Source organism: Salmo trutta, chromosome 33, assembly GCF_901001165.1.
Source record: "Salmo trutta chromosome 33, fSalTru1.1, whole genome shotgun sequence".
Taxonomy (NCBI): Eukaryota; Metazoa; Chordata; class Actinopteri; order Salmoniformes; family Salmonidae; genus Salmo; species Salmo trutta.
Genome location: NC_042989.1, coordinates 5498787 through 5518004, shown reverse-complemented (window position 1 = coordinate 5518004; position 19218 = coordinate 5498787). Strand labels below are relative to the sequence as shown.

Below are 19218 nucleotides of genomic sequence, written 5' to 3'. Positions count from 1 at the left end.
GTGGAGTATGAAATCATTTTTACATAACTAATTTTTGCTATGGTTCTTTTTTTTCAACATCCGTTATTAGACAGTGGCAACGATGATGATTATGAACATGGTCTTTTGCCTGCTAATGCCTGCAATGCAGTGAAGAAAACGATATGACAACAATAACGTAATGTAACTGGCCCCTCTAACAGTACAACTGGCCCCAGCTTACCCCCCCCCCCCCCCAAAGTATGAAAAATGACAATGAAAAGGAGGCCACCACCCCAAGAATATATCTTCATTAGTTCAATCAAAAGCATTGAAAAGACATAGCCAAGGCCTCCTTCTAAAAACATTTCTAACCGTTTAGTCCCAAAGAATATATCTTTATTATATTTCAATATGTGACAGGCAGCATGCAAAAATGTAAAGTTTAAAAGCAGCAGACAGTCATAGTACCATTATTAAGTCCAACGTGAACTAAACATTACAAATGCACAGAAAGCATCCATGAACACACGAACTCACAAGTGACGGTTAAAGGCATTGTGTTAAGTCTCAGAAGCACTTACTCAGAGTATAACACAAATACATATGGCTACATTATCTGTGAACATTTATAAATGACAAATTCCTTGGCCCAATACCAAATCATCCCCCAGCCAGCCCTTACGCACTATTGCTGAATGCTGACACATGCAGTATCTACTATAATCCTTTCAGACCTACATATGTCTAGGGCAGTAGGGGTCGATTAGGGATTGGGTTCTCATGTTTTTGTTGTTGTCCATTTTTGATTTACTAGTGTCTGTCCATCAAGTTAGTTAATATCTTATTGATATGCACCCCTCGTTCTCAGCCTTCTGGTACACCCTTCCCCCTGGCCTATGGCTCCACCACTGGTCCTGAGCAGCAGGACTTTTTGGTTCCCATGTGCACCTCTAAACAGGACAGTGTCAGCCGGTCCCAACTCGCTCCCAACCGCATCCCTTTGGCCCTAACCCTAACGATGTTTGAGGCTAGGGCTTAGTCTGAACTGACTGTGGCTGGCTGTACAGATAGATGAGTGATTCCAGGTGATTGTCTCCTCTGTTCTGTACACAATGGCTGTTCATCTCAGCACGGTCTGTGTGTGTTTAACATCTCAGGAACCTAGAACGGCACTATGGACTTACTGGCCAGAGTAGTAGAGTTCAGCTACACCTGTCAGTGACATATGTCTTCTAACAGACTGGGCAGTGTTGGCCAACAGAGCATGTGTCTCTCAGAGCCATGTGTTTTTGTCTAGATGGTTAGTTGGCTCCCTCTACAGGTTGTGGTGAGACCTGCAACAAGTCCATGTGGTTCTGAAGCTCAGGCAGAGGAAGGGACGTGGTAGAAGACGACTGCTGCTGGATCTTCCCTATGAATTCCTAAATAGTGAAAAGAGAGAGAGTTATTCACAAGCAGTCATAGAGTGTATATGTGTCTTTAACAGTTGTCAGGTTTCGCTTGCCCAAATTATTTTTGAACAATTATCACAATGAGCACCACCGATTTCCTGTTCCACGCAGTGCAGAGGAGACAGACATGTTTCAAGTTTCAAGAAAACAATCACCGTTGGCCAGGGTAACTGTGACAGCTTCCTCCAATGAGAGACCACTTCTTCCTCTCCCAGAATCCCCCGCTCTACCAGCTGTCTGACCAGGAACAGAAAGTTGTCCCACTGTAGAGATATGACAGAGAGCATGCTGGTTTATCTGGGGGGCATAAAACCTGAGCTTCACATACTCACGTCTACAGAATTGTCCCTGAAATAAGGTTGACATAGTTACATTTAGGATGACATTTACATTTAGGTCATTTAGCAGATGCTATTTTCCAGAGTGACTTACAGTAAGTGCAATCAACAAAGGTAGGTAAAAACAACCACATATCAGTCAATGCAAGTCATTTCTTCAATACATACACTACCGGTCAAACATTTTAGAACACCTACTCATTCAAGGGTTTTTCTTTATTTTCTACATTGTAGAATAATAGTGAAGACATCAAAACTATGAAATAACACATATGGAATCATACAGTAACCAAAAAAAGTGTTAAACAAATCAAAATCTATTTTATAGTTGAGATTCTTCAAAGTAGCCACCCTTTGCCTTGATGACAGCTTTGCACACGCTTAGCATTCTCTCAACCAGCTTCATGAGGATTCACCTGGAATGCATTTCAATTAACAGGTGTGCCTTCTTAAAAAAGTTAATTTGTGGAATTTCTTTCCTTGTTAATGCGTTTGAGCCAATCAGTTGTGTTGTGAGAAAGTAAGGGGGTATACAGAAGATGGTCCTTTACCAAATAGGGCTAAGTCCATATTATGGCAAGAACAGCTCAAATAAGCAAAGAGAAACAGCAGACCATCATTACTTTAAGATATGAAGATCAGTCAATACGGAAAATTTCCAAGAGTGCAGTGGCAAAAACCATCAAGCGCTATGATGAAACTGCTTCACAGAGTTCAAGTAACAGACACATCTCAAAATCAACTGTTCAGAGGAGACTGAATCAGGCCTTCATGGTCAAATTGCTGCAAAGAAACCACTACGAAAGGTCAACAATAAGAAGAAGAGACTTGTTTGGGCCAAGAAACCCGAGCAATGGACATTAGACCAGTGGAAATCGGTCTGAGACCGTGTCCTTGAGACGCGGTGTGGGTGAACGGATGATCTCCGCATGTGTATTTCCCACCGTAAATCATGGAGGTGGTGGGGTTATGGTGCTTTGCTGGTGACACTGTCAGTGATTTATTTAGAATTCAAGGCACACTTAACCAGCATGGCTACCACAGCAGCGATACACCATCCCATCTGGTTTGGGCTTAGTGGGACTATCATTTGTTTTTCAACAGGACAATGACCCAACACACCTCCAGGCTGTGTAAGGGCTATTTGACCAAGAAGGAGAGGGATGGAGTGCTGCATCAGATGACCTGGCCTCGACAAATCACCCGACCTCAACCCAATTGAGAAGGTTTGGGATGAGTCAGACTGCAGAGTGAAGGAAAATCAGCCAACAAGTGCTCAGCATATGTGGGAACTCCTTCAAGACTGTTGGAAAAGCATCCCAGGTGAAACTGGTTGAGAGAATGCCAAGAATGTGCAAAGCTGTCATCAAGGCAAAGGGTGGTTATTTGAAGAATCTCAAACATGTTTAACACTTTTGATTACTACATGATTCCATGTGTTATTTCATAGTTTTGATGTCTTCACTATTATTCTACAATGTAGAAAAAAATGAAAAGAAAAGAAAAGCCCTTGAATGAGTAGGTGTTCTAAAACATTTGACCGGTAGTATACATATTCTGCTTCAACTACATACAGTTGAAGTCAGAAGTTTACATACACCTTAGCCAAATACATTTCAACTCAGTTTCACAATTCCTGACATTTAATCAGAGTAAAAATTCCCTGTCTTAGGTCAGTTTGGATCAACACTTATTTTAAGAATGTGAAATGTCAGAATAATAGTAGAGAAAATGATTTATTTCAGCTTTTAGTTCTTTCATCACATTCCCAGTTGATAAGAAGTTTACATACACCCAATTAGTATTTGGTAGCATTGCCTTTAAATTCTTTAACTTGGGTCAAACATTTCAGGTAGCCTTCCACAAGCTTCCCACAAAAAGTTGGGAGAATTTTGGGCCATTCCTCCTGACAGAGCTGGTGTAACGGAGTCAGGTTTGTAGGCCTCCTTGCTCGCACACGCTTTTTCAGTTCTGCCCACACATTTTCTATAGGATTGAGGTCATGGCTTTGTGATGGCCACTCCAATACCTTGATTTTGTTGTCCTTAAGCCATTTTGCCACAACTTTGGAAGTATGCTTAGGGTCATTGTCCATTTGGAAGACCCATTTGCGACCAAGCTTTAACTTCCTGACTGATATCTTGCGATGTTGCTTCAATATATCCACATAATTTTCCTACCTCATGATGCCATCTATTTTGTGAAGTGCACAATTTTTGTTCCCATGTGCAGTTGCAAACTGTAATCTGTCTTTTTTATGGCGGTTTTGGAGCAGTGGCTTCTTCCTTGCTGAGTGGCCTCTCAGGTTATGTCGATATAGGACTCGTTTAACTGTGGATATAGATACTTTTGTACCTGTTTCCTCCAGCATCTTCACAAGGTCCTTTGCTGTTGTTCTGGGATTGATTTGCACTTTTCACACCAAAGTACGTTCATCTCTAGGAGACAGAATGCATCTCCTTCCTGAGTGGTATGACGGCTGCGTGGTCCCATGATGTTTATACTTGCATTGTTTGTACAGATGAACGTGGTACTTTCAGGCGTTTGGAAATTGCTCCCAAGGATGAACCAGACTTGTGGAGGTCTACAATAATTTTTCTGAGGTCTTTGCTGATTTCTTTCGATTTTCCCATGATGTCAAGCAAAGAGTTTGAAGGTAGGCCTTGAAATACATCCACAGGTACACCTCCAATTGACTCAAATGATGTCAATTAGCCCATCAGAAGCTTCTAAAGCCATGACATCATTTTCTGGAATTTTCCAAGCTGTTTAAAGGCAGTCAACTTAGTGTATGTAAACTTCTGACCCACTGGAATTGTGATACAGTGAATTACAAGTGAAATAATCTGTCTGTAAACTATTGTTGGAAAAATTACTTGTGTCATGCACAAAGTAGATGTCCTAACCGACTTGCCAAAACTATAGTTTGTTAACAAGAAATTTGTGGAGTGGTTGAAAAACAAGTTTTAATGACTCCAACCTAAGTGTATGTAAACTTCCGACTTCAACTGTATACACAAAACATAACATACACCAAGTAGCTATGCACATGTAAGCTATACTGAGACGTACCTGTGAGTCGCTGGCCATGAGGACAGCACTGAGTGTCATTTCTGTGAAGAGCAGGTGGAGGGGGGCTGATGAACAACAGTCTCTCCCCCACAGGAGGATCAACTGCTCCAGCAGGACTTTGATTGAACAGCCTACCCTTTGGACTGGGGAGTCCGGTAGTACTGGACCAGAAGACACTGTCCTACCAGGAGACACTGTCCTACCACATTCCTCCTGTGGGGACACCATGGGCAGCTCCCCTGAAACTGCGCAGACACACATATAAACAAATTCAACGATGATAAAGATCAGGTCTCATCTGGCTTCATTCCATAATATATATGCTGTAGCCAACCCTTGTCATACAAGACATGCATTTAGGGCATGACAACAATGGTGTTGGCAACAGGCAAATGAATGTACACAGTGTACAAAACATTAGGAACACCTTTCCTAACATTTGTTGCACCCCCTGTTTCCCTCAGAAGAGCCTGAGTTTGTCCGGACATTGTGTCAAAACCGTTCCACAGGGTTGCTGGCCAATGTTGACTCCAATGCTTCTCACAGTTGTGTCCAGTTGGCTGGTGGACCGTTCTTGATACACACGGGAAACTGTCGAGCGTGGAAAGACCCAGCAGCGTTGCAGTTCTTGACACACTCAAACCGGTGCGCCTGGCACCTACTACCATACCCCATCCATGTGTCAAGGCTTTAAAATCCGTCTCCTCCCCTTCAATCTACACTGATTAAAGTGACATCAATAAGGGATAATAGCTTTCACCTCCTTCTCATGGAAAGAGCAGGTGTTCCTAATGTTTACACACTCAGTGTATCTCCCCTGACCTGGTTTCTAGCCATAGTCTCAGCTCTTGTGATCTTACCTAGTTTACAGGCTAGCAGGACAGTGCAGCGTATCAGCATCTGTTCAGGCATTGGGAATGAGAACTGTGAAGTAATAGGTAGGAGGGAGAGGGGAGAGAATAAATACAAATCAAAAACACATTTGTAGTATACAGGTCTAGGTCTGTGGCGGTCACGACATTTCGTCAGCCGGTAACCGTCACGCAAATAACTGCCATTCTCACGTTTATCTGAGCATTATTTAACAAACACGTTTGGCATCTCCAAGCCGGCACACACACACACTGCTGATGGTGGCAGGTGAAACATCTACAGTGCATTTGGAAAGTATTCACACCCCATTGTTACGTTACAGCCTTATTCTAAAATGGATTAAATACATTTTTTCCCTCATCGATCTACACAAAATACCCCATAATGTATTAAAAATAAAAAACAGAAATACCTTATTTACATAAGTATTCAGACCCTTAGCTATGAAACTCGAAATTGAGCTCAGGTGGATCCTGTTTCCATTGGTCATCCTTGAGATGTTTCTACAACATGATTGGAGTCCACCTGTGGTAAATTCAATTGATTGGACATGATTTAGAAAAGGCACACACCTGTTTATATAAGGTCCCACAGTTGACAGTGCATGTCAGAGCAAAAACCAAGCCATGAGGTTGAAGGAATTGTCTGTAGAGCTCCGAGACAGGATTGTGTTGGGGCACAGATCTAGGGAAGGGTACCAAAACATTTCTGCAGCATTGAAGATCCCCAAGAACATAGTGGCTTCCATCATTCTTAAATTGAAGAAGTTTGGAACTACTGCCCGGCCAAACTGAGCAAACGGGGGAGAAGGGCCTTGGTCAGGGAGGTGACCAAGAACCCAATGGTCACTCCTGGTCCACTACTACTCTCCCATCTCCACAGAGGAACCTTTCAGAAGGACACGCATCTCTGCAGCACTCCACCAATCAGGCCTTTATGTGGAAGCCACTCCTCAGTAAAAAGGCACGACAGCCCGCTTGGAGTTTGCTAAAAGGCACCTCAAGAACTCTCAGACCATGAGAAACAAGATTCTCTGGTCTGATTGAACTCCATGGTCTGAATGCCAAGAGTCACATCTGGAGGAAACCTGGCCCCATCTCTACGGTGAAGCATGGTGGTGGCAGAATTATGCTGTGGGGATGTTTTTCAGCGGCAGGGACTGGGAGACTAGTCAGGATCGAGGGAAAGATGAAAGGAGCAAAGTATAGCGAGATCCTTGATGAATACCTGCTCCCGAGTGCTCGGAACCTCAATCTGGGGCAAAGGTTCACCTTCCAACAGGACAACCCGTTAGCACACAGCCAAGACAATGCATGAGTGGCTTCGGGACAAGTCTGTGAATGTCCTTGAGTGGCACAGCCAGAGCCCGGACTTGAACCCAATCGAACATCTCTGGAGAGACCTGAAAATAGCTGTGCAACGACGCTCCCCATCCAACCTGACAGAGCTTGAGAGGATCTGCAGAAAAGAATGGGAGAAACTCCCCAAATACAGGTGTGCCAGGCTTGTAGTGTCATATCCAAGAAGACTTGGTGCTGTAATCGCTGCCAAAGGTGCTTCAACAAAGTACTGAGTAAAAGGTCTGAATACTTATGTAAAAGTGATATCAGTTTATTTTTAATACATTTGAAAACTTTCCTTAAACCCCGTTTCTGCTTTGTCATTATGGGGTATTGTGTGTAGATTGATGAGGGGGAAAAAACAATTGAATCTATTTTAGAATAAGGCTGTAACATAAAATGTGAAAAAAGTGAAGGGGTCTGAATACTTTCCGAATGCACTGCATTTATTTTAGGGTTAGGCAGGTCTAAAAATATATATTTCATAAAAACAAAATAGTGTATTCTGAGTCGGCCTAATGCACGTTATCTGGCCATGCCAATGGCAGCCTCGGGTGTAGGTAGTCTGTTAAATTATCAAGATATGATCCTTTGAAACAGGTCCTATACACTAGATTTAGAGTTACTTGGCAACTTTAGTTGTGAATGATACAAACCTTAGAAAAGATATGGGCTGCATGATGCGATTATAGGGTATTGATGATTTGAGAAAGTTGCACCAAAAAAAAGCTGTCGCTCTGTTCCTTGCCTCAGGCTGCACACGCTTTTCTCTCATCAAGTGATCATATTTTCACTATTCTAAATGTAATCTTGTCTTTACTATTATGTCAAATTAGTTTTAATTTAGAATGGGCCATTATCAAATGGGCAGAAACAGGGGCATGGGAAAAAAGACATGTCATCCATTTGCACTCGAATAGTGAATGGAGGCTGTGCTTTCCTGCGGTTCCTTTTATGCTGGGTAGGCTACTCCGGTTTTACAGTAGAGCAATGTGCTTAATATTAGCAACTGAGAAATAAATATATTAGTACTAGAAAGCTGGGATCCTCCTCTTTTTAGTGGCAACCATCAAAACTCTGCTTTCACACAGGATTGCATGTAGAAATGTCTGGGCTCATAAGAACACTTATTTCACTACGCGCAACACTGCATGAGGAGCAGCCTCTCGCTGAGCGACAGATGATATTCCACCTAAACTCTGTATGCCATGGGCTCTCTAACCCAGTTCCTGCAGCTAAATTGTGCTTCATTTGGTAAACCAAGCGAAATCTGTTCACGAACATCGATAGTAACATGTTTAATAACCAACGAAACACATTTCATTAAACTGTTGACAGCCCGTCTCCGCGTGCTCGAGAAAGTATTGAAGGAGAGAGAATAGACGGAAACGCGTGGTGGTGAGATATTAATTATGATAATATTTTTTTTAAAAGACCCTATTTGTAGGCTATTCAAGATCAAATACAAATTCACTATAATTATAGGCTAACTATACTCCGTAAGTGAATGAACCAACTGCATCACCTAGGCCTATACATTCTCTCCCAGACTCCTGGATAGAACGTTTGGAGCATAAGGTAACCAGGCCATCCAGTATGCATAACCCTACAGTCCACACTCAAAGGTGATTACTGGAGTTGTTGAATTTTGGAATAGCCTATAGGCTAGACAATTATGTACCAAAGAAATCTTAAATCTGTTGGTTTTTTATGTTTTTCTGCCGTGCGTAATATATATATATAGACCTATTGTATAATGGCACAATCATTAATTTAATTCAGGCTTTATACAGGCCAAAGCATAAACTTTAATATGTCAATGGGTGTTCTACATGCGATGCCTTAAATGCTTTGCATTAATCATCACCTTAGAAAGCGCTGTCCATTTTGTTGTGTTTGACTTTGAAACAACATCCACAACGACCATGTTTTCCACTCAGTTTTAACCTGCTGTTGAACTTCTTTCTTCAAAGTGATCAATCACAGTGAGGTCAAACAATGACAATAACAGTGAGTTTTAAAAGCATGATACTGTTTTGATGAGATTTTCAATTGTATTTGCATTGATGTCAGAGTGGTTAGAGGGACAACAGAGACCTGAGTACCAGACCATTAGTGACCTGATGATCGTTAGTGTTGGGTATTACCAACGCATCAGTGCCATTCATGTCAAAGCGCATAGGAGATTACCGTGACTCAAACGGTCACGAGGAATTTTGACTGCGATCATGACTGAAGGTGTGGAGGTAATACTGTCACCGCAGGACCTCTATCTGAACCATAAACCCATGTTCATTGTGGGAGTATAAAGCATGTGTTAATCAGGGCCAATGTGACAACAGCCTGCGGTACCTTTTTGCAGCTCAGTGCGTCTCCTACTTTGCCCAGTAGAGCATTCAGCTGTAGACAAGTTAGCACCTCCTTTTCAGACCTGGGGCCTACTGCAATACTCAACACCTCCTGTAGGGGGCACAATCATCCTCTTTTATATCATTATCAATAAGACTGATTCACCAGAGCTGAACTTCACATAATATACCATTATTCTGATAGCATACAATCAAACTTCTGTCTATCTAGTAAAGTCAAATCAAATTTTATTGGTCTCATACACATATTTAGTAAATGTTTTTGCGGGTATAGCGAAATGCTTGTGTTCCTAGCTCCAAACTAGTGTCCATAATAAGGATAGCATTACATCCTGGTATTCTACATTCATTAGAACAGTACCTTAATCTCTACCAGGACATCAGATGGTAGTGGTGCACTGTGGGGGCAGTCTGGAGGGCAGGACGTCCCAGCCTCCTCCTTGCCCATGTCCCGTTTTGGGGTACGTGACTGCTCCTGGGTGACTGCTACAGCTCCAGCTTTAGCCCCAAGACCAGAGCCAGAACCTTCCACACCACTAGCCTCTGGGCTGGGAAGAGACTTCATCACACGGTCAAACTTTGTTTTCCACTCTCGCTTGACCAGGGCTGTGATGTTGGAGGAGAGCCAGCTACAGGCCTTCTCAGTGGCCAGGCGCTTGGTGATGTTCTCAGACGTAGTGAGAACCTGGCGGGAGAGACAATACATGTTAGCATCGTCAGCAAGGACTGATTTAGCTAGAGCTATTTTATTACGATTTTTTTTACTATGAGTGTGATATGCGGTTGTCTCACCTAGCTATATTTAGACCGATGCACTAACTATGTCGCTCTAGATAAGAGCGTCTGCTAAATGACTAGCATGTCAATGTAGACAAGAGTTAAAAGGGCAACGCTGAATAGACTTACAGCGGGAGATGTCTCGTCAGGAAGAAGAACCCTGATGGCTTCTGGACCCTTCTCACTGCAAAACCTGAACGCACAAGAGTCTGTAGTCAAAGCCCCACAAAAATTATAGTCACACCCCTACAGACCTGGGTTTAAAATAGTACCATAGGCAGGGCTTGCACTTTAGGGACCATTTCATTGGCAAGCTCCATGAATCAAGTATATAACCACACACAGAGGAAACCACGTGTACCTGGTAGCTCTCTCCAGAGCCTCCTGACCCCCGTCACAGAGCTGAGCACAGATGGAGTCGTTGAGTATCAGAGGGTTGGCCCCTGGTGAGATCAGCCCCTCCCTCAGCAATCGCTCTCCACCACGGACCAGCTCAGACACCAACGTGACCCTGCAACACAGTCACATGAGGATACTACACGTATCAACACAGACACCTACAAACAGTGGATACATACGATCACTATATTATATACCACGAGTGTGCAAAACATTAGGAACACATCTTTCCATGACGTAGGCTGACCAAGTGAAAGCTTTGATCCCTTATTGACGTCGCCTGTTAAATCCACTTCAATCAATCTGGATGAAGGGGAGGAGACAGATTAAAAAATGATTTTTAAGCCTTCAGACATGGATTCTGTATGTGTCATTCATGAATGGGCAAGACAAAAGATTTAAGGGCCTTTGAACGGGGTATTGTAGTAGGTTCCAGGCGCACCGGTTTGAGTCAAGAACTGCAATGCTGCTGGGTTTTTCACGCTCAACAGTTTCCCGTGTGTCTCAAGAACGGTCCACCACCCAAAGGACATCCGGCCAACTTCACACAACTGTGGGAAGCATTGGAGTCAACATGGGCCAGCATCCCTGTGGAACGGTTGACACATTTTAGAGTCCATGCCCTGGCAAATTGAGGCTGTTCTGAGGGCAAAAGGGGGTGCAACTCAATATTAGAAAGGTGTTCCTAATGTTTTGTACACTCAGTGTATACTGTACACACACACACGACAGTACCCACTTCATGTGTTTGACACAGTTGGATCCCACCCTCTCAGCTACAAACTCCACCGTTCGTCTGAGCGATGGAGGCTGGTTATGGAAGAAGGCTTGCTCCAAATCCACCTTTACAGACAAAGGTAACAACACAGTCAAATCAATGTGCTTCCAGAGACACATTTCTTCCTATTTAGTATGCTTTGCTGGAAAGATGGAAAGATAGTAGGAGAGTATCACATAGGCGGTAGGTGGGATTCGAACCCAGGCACTAACCACTAGGCCAGCTACACCTAGAACCGTACCTGTAGTTTTTGCTGTGACCTGGTGATAATGGGGGTTCCTCTCAGCTCAGCAGAGGTAGGGGTGATCTTACGGATGAGGCCTCCACCCCTGGCAGAGCTACCGGCCACAAAGGCAGCGAGGAGCTTACGGAACTCACCTGAAAACAGGAGATGGAACAGATAATCAAACAACTACATTTGTGAGAACACCATTCGGGGCCCCTGCAGAAGACTTTGCAAACATAGAAATAGAATAGCTATTGTCCATTGCCAGGGTTGGGGAGGAACGGATTACATGTAAGGGATTACAAAAACAACAGTAACTGTAATCCGTTACCAGCAAAAAATATTGTCATCAGATTAGATACTTTTGAAAAACTAGATGATTACTTCGAGGATTACTTTTAAATTCAGAACGGATGTTTGTGAGAAAAAGAAAATCTTTGACACTTGTTGTTTTCTCAATGACATTCAAATCAGCATTGAAAAAAGGAGCAAGCTTAAGTTTGTTCCACCTGAGTGACTCGGCTACAGTCCAAGCCATCATCCAATGGCGCGACTACTGTCGGCATCCAAAGATTATCCAACTTCAACAAAGGCATGGAGGTCAGGACAACAGCAGGGGTGTAGTCTACAGCGATACGGGTATCACTTATTATTAATATCTACATAGCGCATTGATGTGAATCACAACGCAGCTCTCTCATTTAGCTATTTGCGCCTTACGGATTGTGATTATTGTGGATGGCTGTTCACAAATCTAAATGTGTATTTGAATGCAATAATGGGTGAATTCAAGAAGTTTAAGCTGCCTATCAATCATTCTTCATGAAACCAGTGGACAGCCAGTGAAAAATGCACTCTTGCAACAGCTGCATAGTGCGGATCCCAGCCTATGGAATAAAATGGGGCTTTTATTGCTCATCTAATTCATGCTGATAAAACCATTATCCATAGGCCTAATGGACACATGCTCAAACTCACACACTTTTGATAAACTTAAGGGGCAATCTGTTGTTGCTACATACATTTTGGGACTTGTAAATTATATCAATATAAAGATATAATTTATGTAGCAGAAAGTGATGGTTAGAAGAAGCCTACATAACCAACCCATAAAAGTAAAATTTAACATCCATATATGGCCAGCTATGTAAACTTTAACATTGATTTATCCTGCAATTGATGTCATTCAATTGGTAACATACACTTTTGTCTTCTTAAAATGCCTCTCAAGGGGAAAGTAATCTAAAAGTAACTGAATGTAATCAGATTTGGGTAATCCAAAAGTTACGTTACTGATTACAATTTTGGACAGGTAACTAGTAACTAACGGATTACATTTAGAAAGTAACATACCCAACGCTGTCTATTACTATAAATGACTCATTTGATTTCTATGGGATGTACCCACCCAGGAAAGGACAGCAGGTGTAGAGGAGCTGTTGGTCCACCAGGGGGAGACAGTCCTAAAGAAATGTTAAAAAAAGATCATCAAAACTCATGAAAAGACCGTGGCATTTCACCTTCAAATTTAATTGGCAAGAGCCATTCCAGTTAACTCACAAGTCCCTGGACGTTGGTCTGGCTCTCCTCTAGCTCAACATCTACAGTGAAATCAGTACTGAAGAAAAGCTCCTCCGGGATCACTGGGATCTGGAACAGCCAGCCCAGTACAGCCACCATGAGAAGCTGATTCAGGTAACACACCTCTCCTTCTCTAGACAGCACCATCCGCCTAAGAGACACACACACACTGGGTCAGGACTTCAGATCACGAGAGAGAGAGAGACGGGGAAGCAGAGTGGAAAGGGAGAAAGAGAGAGATGGGTAGAAAGAGAAAGGGAGAAATGAAGGAAGAAACTGGAGACAGGAAGAAGGTAGAAGGAGGGAGGAGGAGGAGTGATAACACATGCAAGAGAGAGAGTGAAAGCGCTAAAAAAAATGAGAATGATAGAGAAAGTAACACACACCTGTATAGGCCGAGCAGCAGTCCCAGAACGGTCCTGTAGCAGAGGAGGAAGGGACCGGTGAAGTCCAGCATGGAGAGGAACTCCACCAGCCAGGGTACAGTCAGGATGGTCCGTCTCCTACGAACACAGCTACGCAGGACCGCACACACATCCAGCACAGACATACTCTGAGAATGGAGGAAAGGAAAAAGCACAGAGGAAGGAAGCCACAATCTGGTAAGAAACTAGTACTTTACTGACTTGTAATAAAATCGTGATCTTCTGCGGATGGATGAAAACATATGCCTCTTCCAACCAGGGTGAGGGTCAGTGACATTTCAATTCAGTCAATTCTGGTTTGAAGTCTACTTCCTGAATTGCTTCCACAGACTACTATTCCAAGTCTGGTGCCACAGTACCTTGCTGCGGAGGGTGGCAGTAGCCTCCTGTATCTCCCTGGAGGGCCTCTCAGAGGTCTGGTACGGCAGGAAGGAGATATAACCCAGGAACTTAGCTAGAAGACGAGCCAACAGCAGGACAGAGGAGAAACGCTGCTTCTCATCCTGAGAGAGGGAGAGATGAGGTGGCACAGAGAGAGGGCAAGAGAGGAGATATAGGAAAGGGGGATATTAAAACAAGAAAATATATTCTCCACCAAGCCCCATTCTGAATGAGGTGAGAGATCTTGCACCAGGTCTACAGAGTAATCAGTGCTGACTTGTTGTTCCATGTCTCCCTCTCCCTCTGTACTGGAGGCCACAGGGGCCAGGACGGACACCTCGTCAAGCTGGAGGAGCTGCTGACACAGACTGTCCTTCAGGTGCTGGTTCAGCTGGCAGCTAGGACAGAGAGGCAGGGTTACGGGTAGACGTTCACCCAAATGACAAATCAGGATACTTCCGCATCTGTATAGATCTGAGAACCATCAGTCTGTATAAGACCGCTGCAAAATGCACAAGTAATGTTTAACACTGCAGGAGCCCGATCAATATGATTTGACAATCTGGTAATCTGCTAAATGCGACTGCATTGTATCCAAGCTGGAACACCACGGTCAATAATCTCACCAGCTTGCGGTCTTTAAGAAGTCCCTGAAGAACTCCTGGTGTCCTGGGAAGGCAGGTGGAGGACAGGGTCCCAGAATGCCTTGGGGCTGGATCAGACGCTCCTCCAGACGCTTTAGACGCCCCAGGCTGTCTGCTCCCAGCATGCCTAGCAGGTCCGCGTCGGGGGTGTCGCCAGGGGAGCCCAGAGCACGGGGACCTTTACACATCTAGAGGGAGAGAGGGGTGTGAGCGAGAGAGAGAGAGCGCGAGTGTGTGTGTAATTGCACCATCCCAATTCCATACCTGCACCAACTGCTTGAGGAAGAGTCTGGCGAAATGGGAGTGGTTTCCAGTGGAATTCAGTTGACTCACCATTCCTCTGAAAGGAAGAAGCACAACGGCACCACCATCATAACATGACCAATAACTAGGCCTTTTTCCTATAAAAACAAGACACCACATTTTGCCCGGAACCAGACTTTTTTAGTCCAGGAATAGGCTTAATCTCGTTCTGTGAAACTGGCCCTTAGTTTTCTAACACTAGTATTGGTCTTACCTGACCCTACTGCCTAGTGCAGCTTCAAACTCCCATCTAGGTTCCTTGTGGAAGTCTTCCCACTCTCGCAGCACCTCGTAGAAAATATCCCTCTGCTTCTTGAAGGTGTGGAAGGCCTTGTCACTGCTGAAGTTGGAGCGGTTGTCAGTGGCAGGCTGGAACGGGACAGAGTGGATGAAGGTGTCCACAGAGGGCGAGACCTGGAAAGGAAGAGAGAGGGCTCAATTACATTTCAATTCAATGCTTTGCGATTAGGAACATTTGAATTGCTGTTTACTTCGGAGTTGACTGAAGTGAACGAAACATGAGTGTATTAGTGCTCTTGTCATATTGTGATAATGTTGGGTTATGTACCTTGGCTGTGCTGGCGTCCTGGGCTAGGGTCAGTCTGTTCCTCAGGGATGGAGAGAAGCAGGTCACTCTCTCGTTCTCAGCCAAGAGACGCAGGGTGTCTTTATCCAGGTGAGACACCAACCTGACACAGACAAAGATTGTTTTAACCTTTATTTTGCCAGGTTGTCACATTGAGGTCAAATTACCTCTTTTACAAGGGAGACCTAGCCAAGAGTGCAGGTCCGGTACAAACACATATGGAGCCAGACTATCATAGGATTCAAGTCTTAAATGTTCAGTATAATATGCCCCATAAAGAAGGAAGAACTCACTCAAACTGATTCTCCAGCACCCTGACAGAGAAGTAAACACAGTTGTGCACCTTGCTGAGGTAACCTCTTTCCAGGACATCTGTGTAGATCAAACACAACAAAGGGTTTAGCAAAGTCATATTGTCACCAATAAAACATGAATTAACCCAGACATTTAAATAAATACATTTGAGCTGAAAGAAAGAATATTACAAAACTCCATCCATACTGATTACAGGTCATGTTAAAGAATCTCCACCTCTCACCTAACTTCCTCATACTTAGATCCTTGTCTTCTTCCTCTGTGACGGCTGGTGTTCTAGATGTCAGAAGCTGCAGCACAAAGAACAGCTCCAGGAACACGTTGGGAACCAGGTTCTCTGTCAGAAAGAGATAGACCAAACACAATATTAGAATCTTCACCAGAATTAATGCTATTATACAACAGTAATTCTAAAAAATAAATGTAAAAAAAAAAAAATCACACTACATGCACATTACATCGACTAAGGTTAACCCCCCTCTCTGGCATGAAACACTGTCTCCCCCTACAGGTCATGTACCAGAGATGCAGGTGCAGTAGAGGTCAGCCAGAAGGTCCAGTTCAGAGGTCAAGGTGACTTTAGAGGGGTCAGGACACGACCCCTGGGTGTCAGGGGTCATTTTGGAGCCTGATACCGACCGGAGCCCTGATTTGGTAGGGGTACAGGGGTCCAAAGAGGTGGGTCGAGGGGAGCCCACCTGCTGGGCTCGTTTACACCTAAAATAAACAAGTAACAGGTTGAAAATGACAGCAAAGGACTGGTTTCATGATCCCAAATAAGACTACTCCTGGATTTAAAAAAATATTTTTAGTCCAGGATTTGGCTTACTCTGTGTTTGGGAAATCAGTCCTAGAAGAAGTCTGGATTAAAGGAAAAGAGGTGTGTGTTATAATGGTGACTGGCCTCCTTAACCCACTTACTTCACTCTCTTTAGCAGTTCTCTCTCCTCCTGCAGACTGAGAGGGGGGCTGCCCACGTTCAGGGCCCCAGTGATGCCCCCTTCGATGGCCCCAGTGACTGCCTCTGGGACTGGGGGAGGGCTGGAGGGCCTGGTGCTGAACGGGGTGGAAGTGAAACATGTCTTCGGTCTGGAGTGAGGCCGCTCCGCACTGACTGGGGTTGGGTTGATCCTCCGAGATGGTTTTGTATGCAGTCTAGTGGAGAAAGAAGTGGGGGGGGGGGACAGAACAGTATGACAAAATGACATTGTTGTTCATTGTTTAGGTTGAAGTAAGATATTTTTGATCGATCTCTTAATTCACAGGTGAGACGTTTCATTCAGTGTTCTTAAATTCAATTCAAGGCATAGAACAGAACTCACGGTGGTGATGCATGCGACATCCCCATAGGTGGGAAGTCTTCCAGATTGGTTAAGTTGAGCTGGACCAGCGTTGTCATCTGAGCCATTGGAGGTGACACAGCTGGGTCACCCATTTTATTAGCCCCTCCTCCCCTTCCCTTCCTCCCACCACCCTCAGATCTTCCTGGCCCCACCTCCTCAGTCTGGAACACACCACGCCCCCCACCCTGCCTTCCCTGCCCTCCCATCCCGGCACTCCTCCTGCGGCCACGCGGCTGCTGCTGGACCCCCAGGCTGAGACTGTGGTGGGGTTGGTGCTGGAGCTCTGGAGGTGACAGCATGAAATCCCCCAAACTGGCTCTCTGGGCAGAGCGGCGCTCTGAGGGAGTGTGCCTGGAGGTGGAGGCTGAAGCAGGGCTCCTGGCTGAGCTGAAGGAAGGACTACTCAGGGCACTGATCCCACCCAGGCAGTGGGAGCCAGATGGGGGGTGGGTAGTATCCCACTCAGCCCCAGGGGACAGGGAGGGAGTGGAGGAGAATAGCTGGACACGGCTGGCGCTACGAGGACCGGTTCCAGGTCCGGTAGATCTGCAGCCCCCCCTACGGTCACTGGAGAAGCCTGGCCCCTGCTGAGAGGGCTGGGAGACCCTGGGGTGGCTGGGGGTCTTGGCGGGTGTGGCAGGGCCATGGGTGAGGGCAGAGCAGCTCTGCTCTCGCAGGAAGTTCAACAGGAAAGGAACAAACTCCTGTCTCTCAATCTTCAGTGGTTTACACCATGCCAAGCTGTCACTGTCCTGTTGTGACAATAACAGTAGGAAGAATGTATGAGAACATCTCAAGAATATCTAGCTACATAAGGTTAACTAGCTAACGTTAGCTAGTTATCTTGAAGTGATCATCGTTAGCTAGCTAGCAATACTTTCCTAAAGAACTAGCTACGTTAGTTGATGACCTGATTTACATCATTCTGAAGATGATACGACAGGTAGCGAGTTGTCAGTTGACTAGCTGGTAAGCTATTGATTTCATAACAGTTAGCTAGCAAACTGGCTAGCTAGCCTAGTTTCCATATTGAAAACAGCAGGTGAGCGAGCAGTGGAAAAGTTTTGTTTACATCCGTTCCACGATGACATTTCGCAGGGCATGCAAAACTATTGAAACCAGACCCCACGAAATCCACTTAATCTCGGGTTTGCATTGTCACTTACCCCGTCGTGTTTTAGCCATTCTACGGCCTTGATAGTTTCCACTTCCTTCTGCAGCAGCGATTCCAAAAGAGCCGCCATTCTGGTCTGAGCAGGCGCTGTCTGGCACTCTGCCTGCTGCTTGGAGTTGGGGGCGGACCCGAATGGGAGCAGGGGCGGACCAGAATGGGAGCAGGCGCTGTCTAGCACTCTGCCTGCTGCTTGGAGTTTGGGGCGGACCAGAATGGGAGCAGGCGCGCGAATGTTGCTACCGCATTGCCCTGAGGCGCGCTCCAGAAATAGGACAGCATGTCCACTTCAGTCAGATCGCTTTCTGTGACTGACAAGTCAACGTTTAAGCGCAAACAGCACTCAAACCGGAACCGGTTCCAATATTACGTGCAAATGCTAGGCAAATGTAACATTTGCATTACTATAGCGCACTGTGCAGACCACATCTCAAATAAAATAAATAGGCAAACAGTCAGGTGTTTTCTGCATGCTGAATGAGTATTTTATTTATAACCAGTTTATAAAAATAAAATACAAAATAATTGTAAACGAACAGAAAAAAAACACTGTACAAGGCATTGATATGGTACAAATGATAAAATAAGCATACTTAATTACAGTTATGTACAATGTCGATCCTCCTCTTGTTACATTCTCTCCTTGTGACTGTACATACATTTCAAAACCGTTACATTGCAACACAGGACTAAAACGTGAAGCATTTCGAGAAATATCTAAAACTGAAGTCACACAGGCAATGGGTGTCAATTATGAGCATCACTACCCAATACATCAATAAATCAATTTGTTGTTGTTTTTACATTTGGCCTATTGGCCCAAAAACACAGTATCTGTGACCATGAATGAGTACAATCATTGGACCACAGATACAGGCAGGCTAT

At 44.5% G+C, this 19218-nt stretch overlaps 1 protein-coding gene across 1 annotated transcript; it reads right to left on the bottom strand.

The window, feature by feature from the left end:
* Positions 1–335: 335 nt before the first annotated feature.
* Positions 336–18597, bottom strand: cdan1 (codanin 1). Its single transcript, XM_029729593.1, has 25 exons — positions 18329–18597; positions 17142–17914; positions 16741–16974; positions 16340–16536; positions 16043–16156; positions 15798–15876; positions 15487–15607; positions 15133–15332; positions 14880–14955; positions 14598–14803; positions 14249–14369; positions 13950–14093; positions 13552–13718; positions 13145–13316; positions 12993–13047; positions 11600–11736; positions 11320–11423; positions 10543–10692; positions 10311–10374; positions 9766–10089; positions 9388–9495; positions 5683–5746; positions 4823–5067; positions 1568–1675; positions 336–1382 (listed from the first exon to the last, which is right to left on the bottom strand). Exons 1-25 carry the CDS (start codon positions 18404–18406, stop codon positions 1263–1265), a joined length of 4161 nt encoding a protein of 1386 aa, XP_029585453.1. The 5' UTR covers positions 18407–18597; the 3' UTR covers positions 336–1262.
* Between the last annotated feature and the right edge of the window lie 621 nt (positions 18598–19218).

Excerpts from the sequence above, each read along its gene's own strand:
- cdan1 (XM_029729593.1), bottom strand. The coding sequence starts at position 18,406 with ATGGCGGCTCTTTTGGAATCGCTGCTGCAGAAGGAAGTGGAAACTATC. Across the intron at positions 9,496-9,765 it reads ATGTCCTGGTAGAGATTAAG|GAGGTGTTGAGTATTGCAGT; the intron begins GTACTGTTCTAA and ends TGCCCCCTACAG. Across the intron at positions 5,068-5,682 it reads CCTGCTAGCCTGTAAACTAG|TTTCAGGGGAGCTGCCCATG; the intron begins GTAAGATCACAA and ends GTGTCTGCGCAG.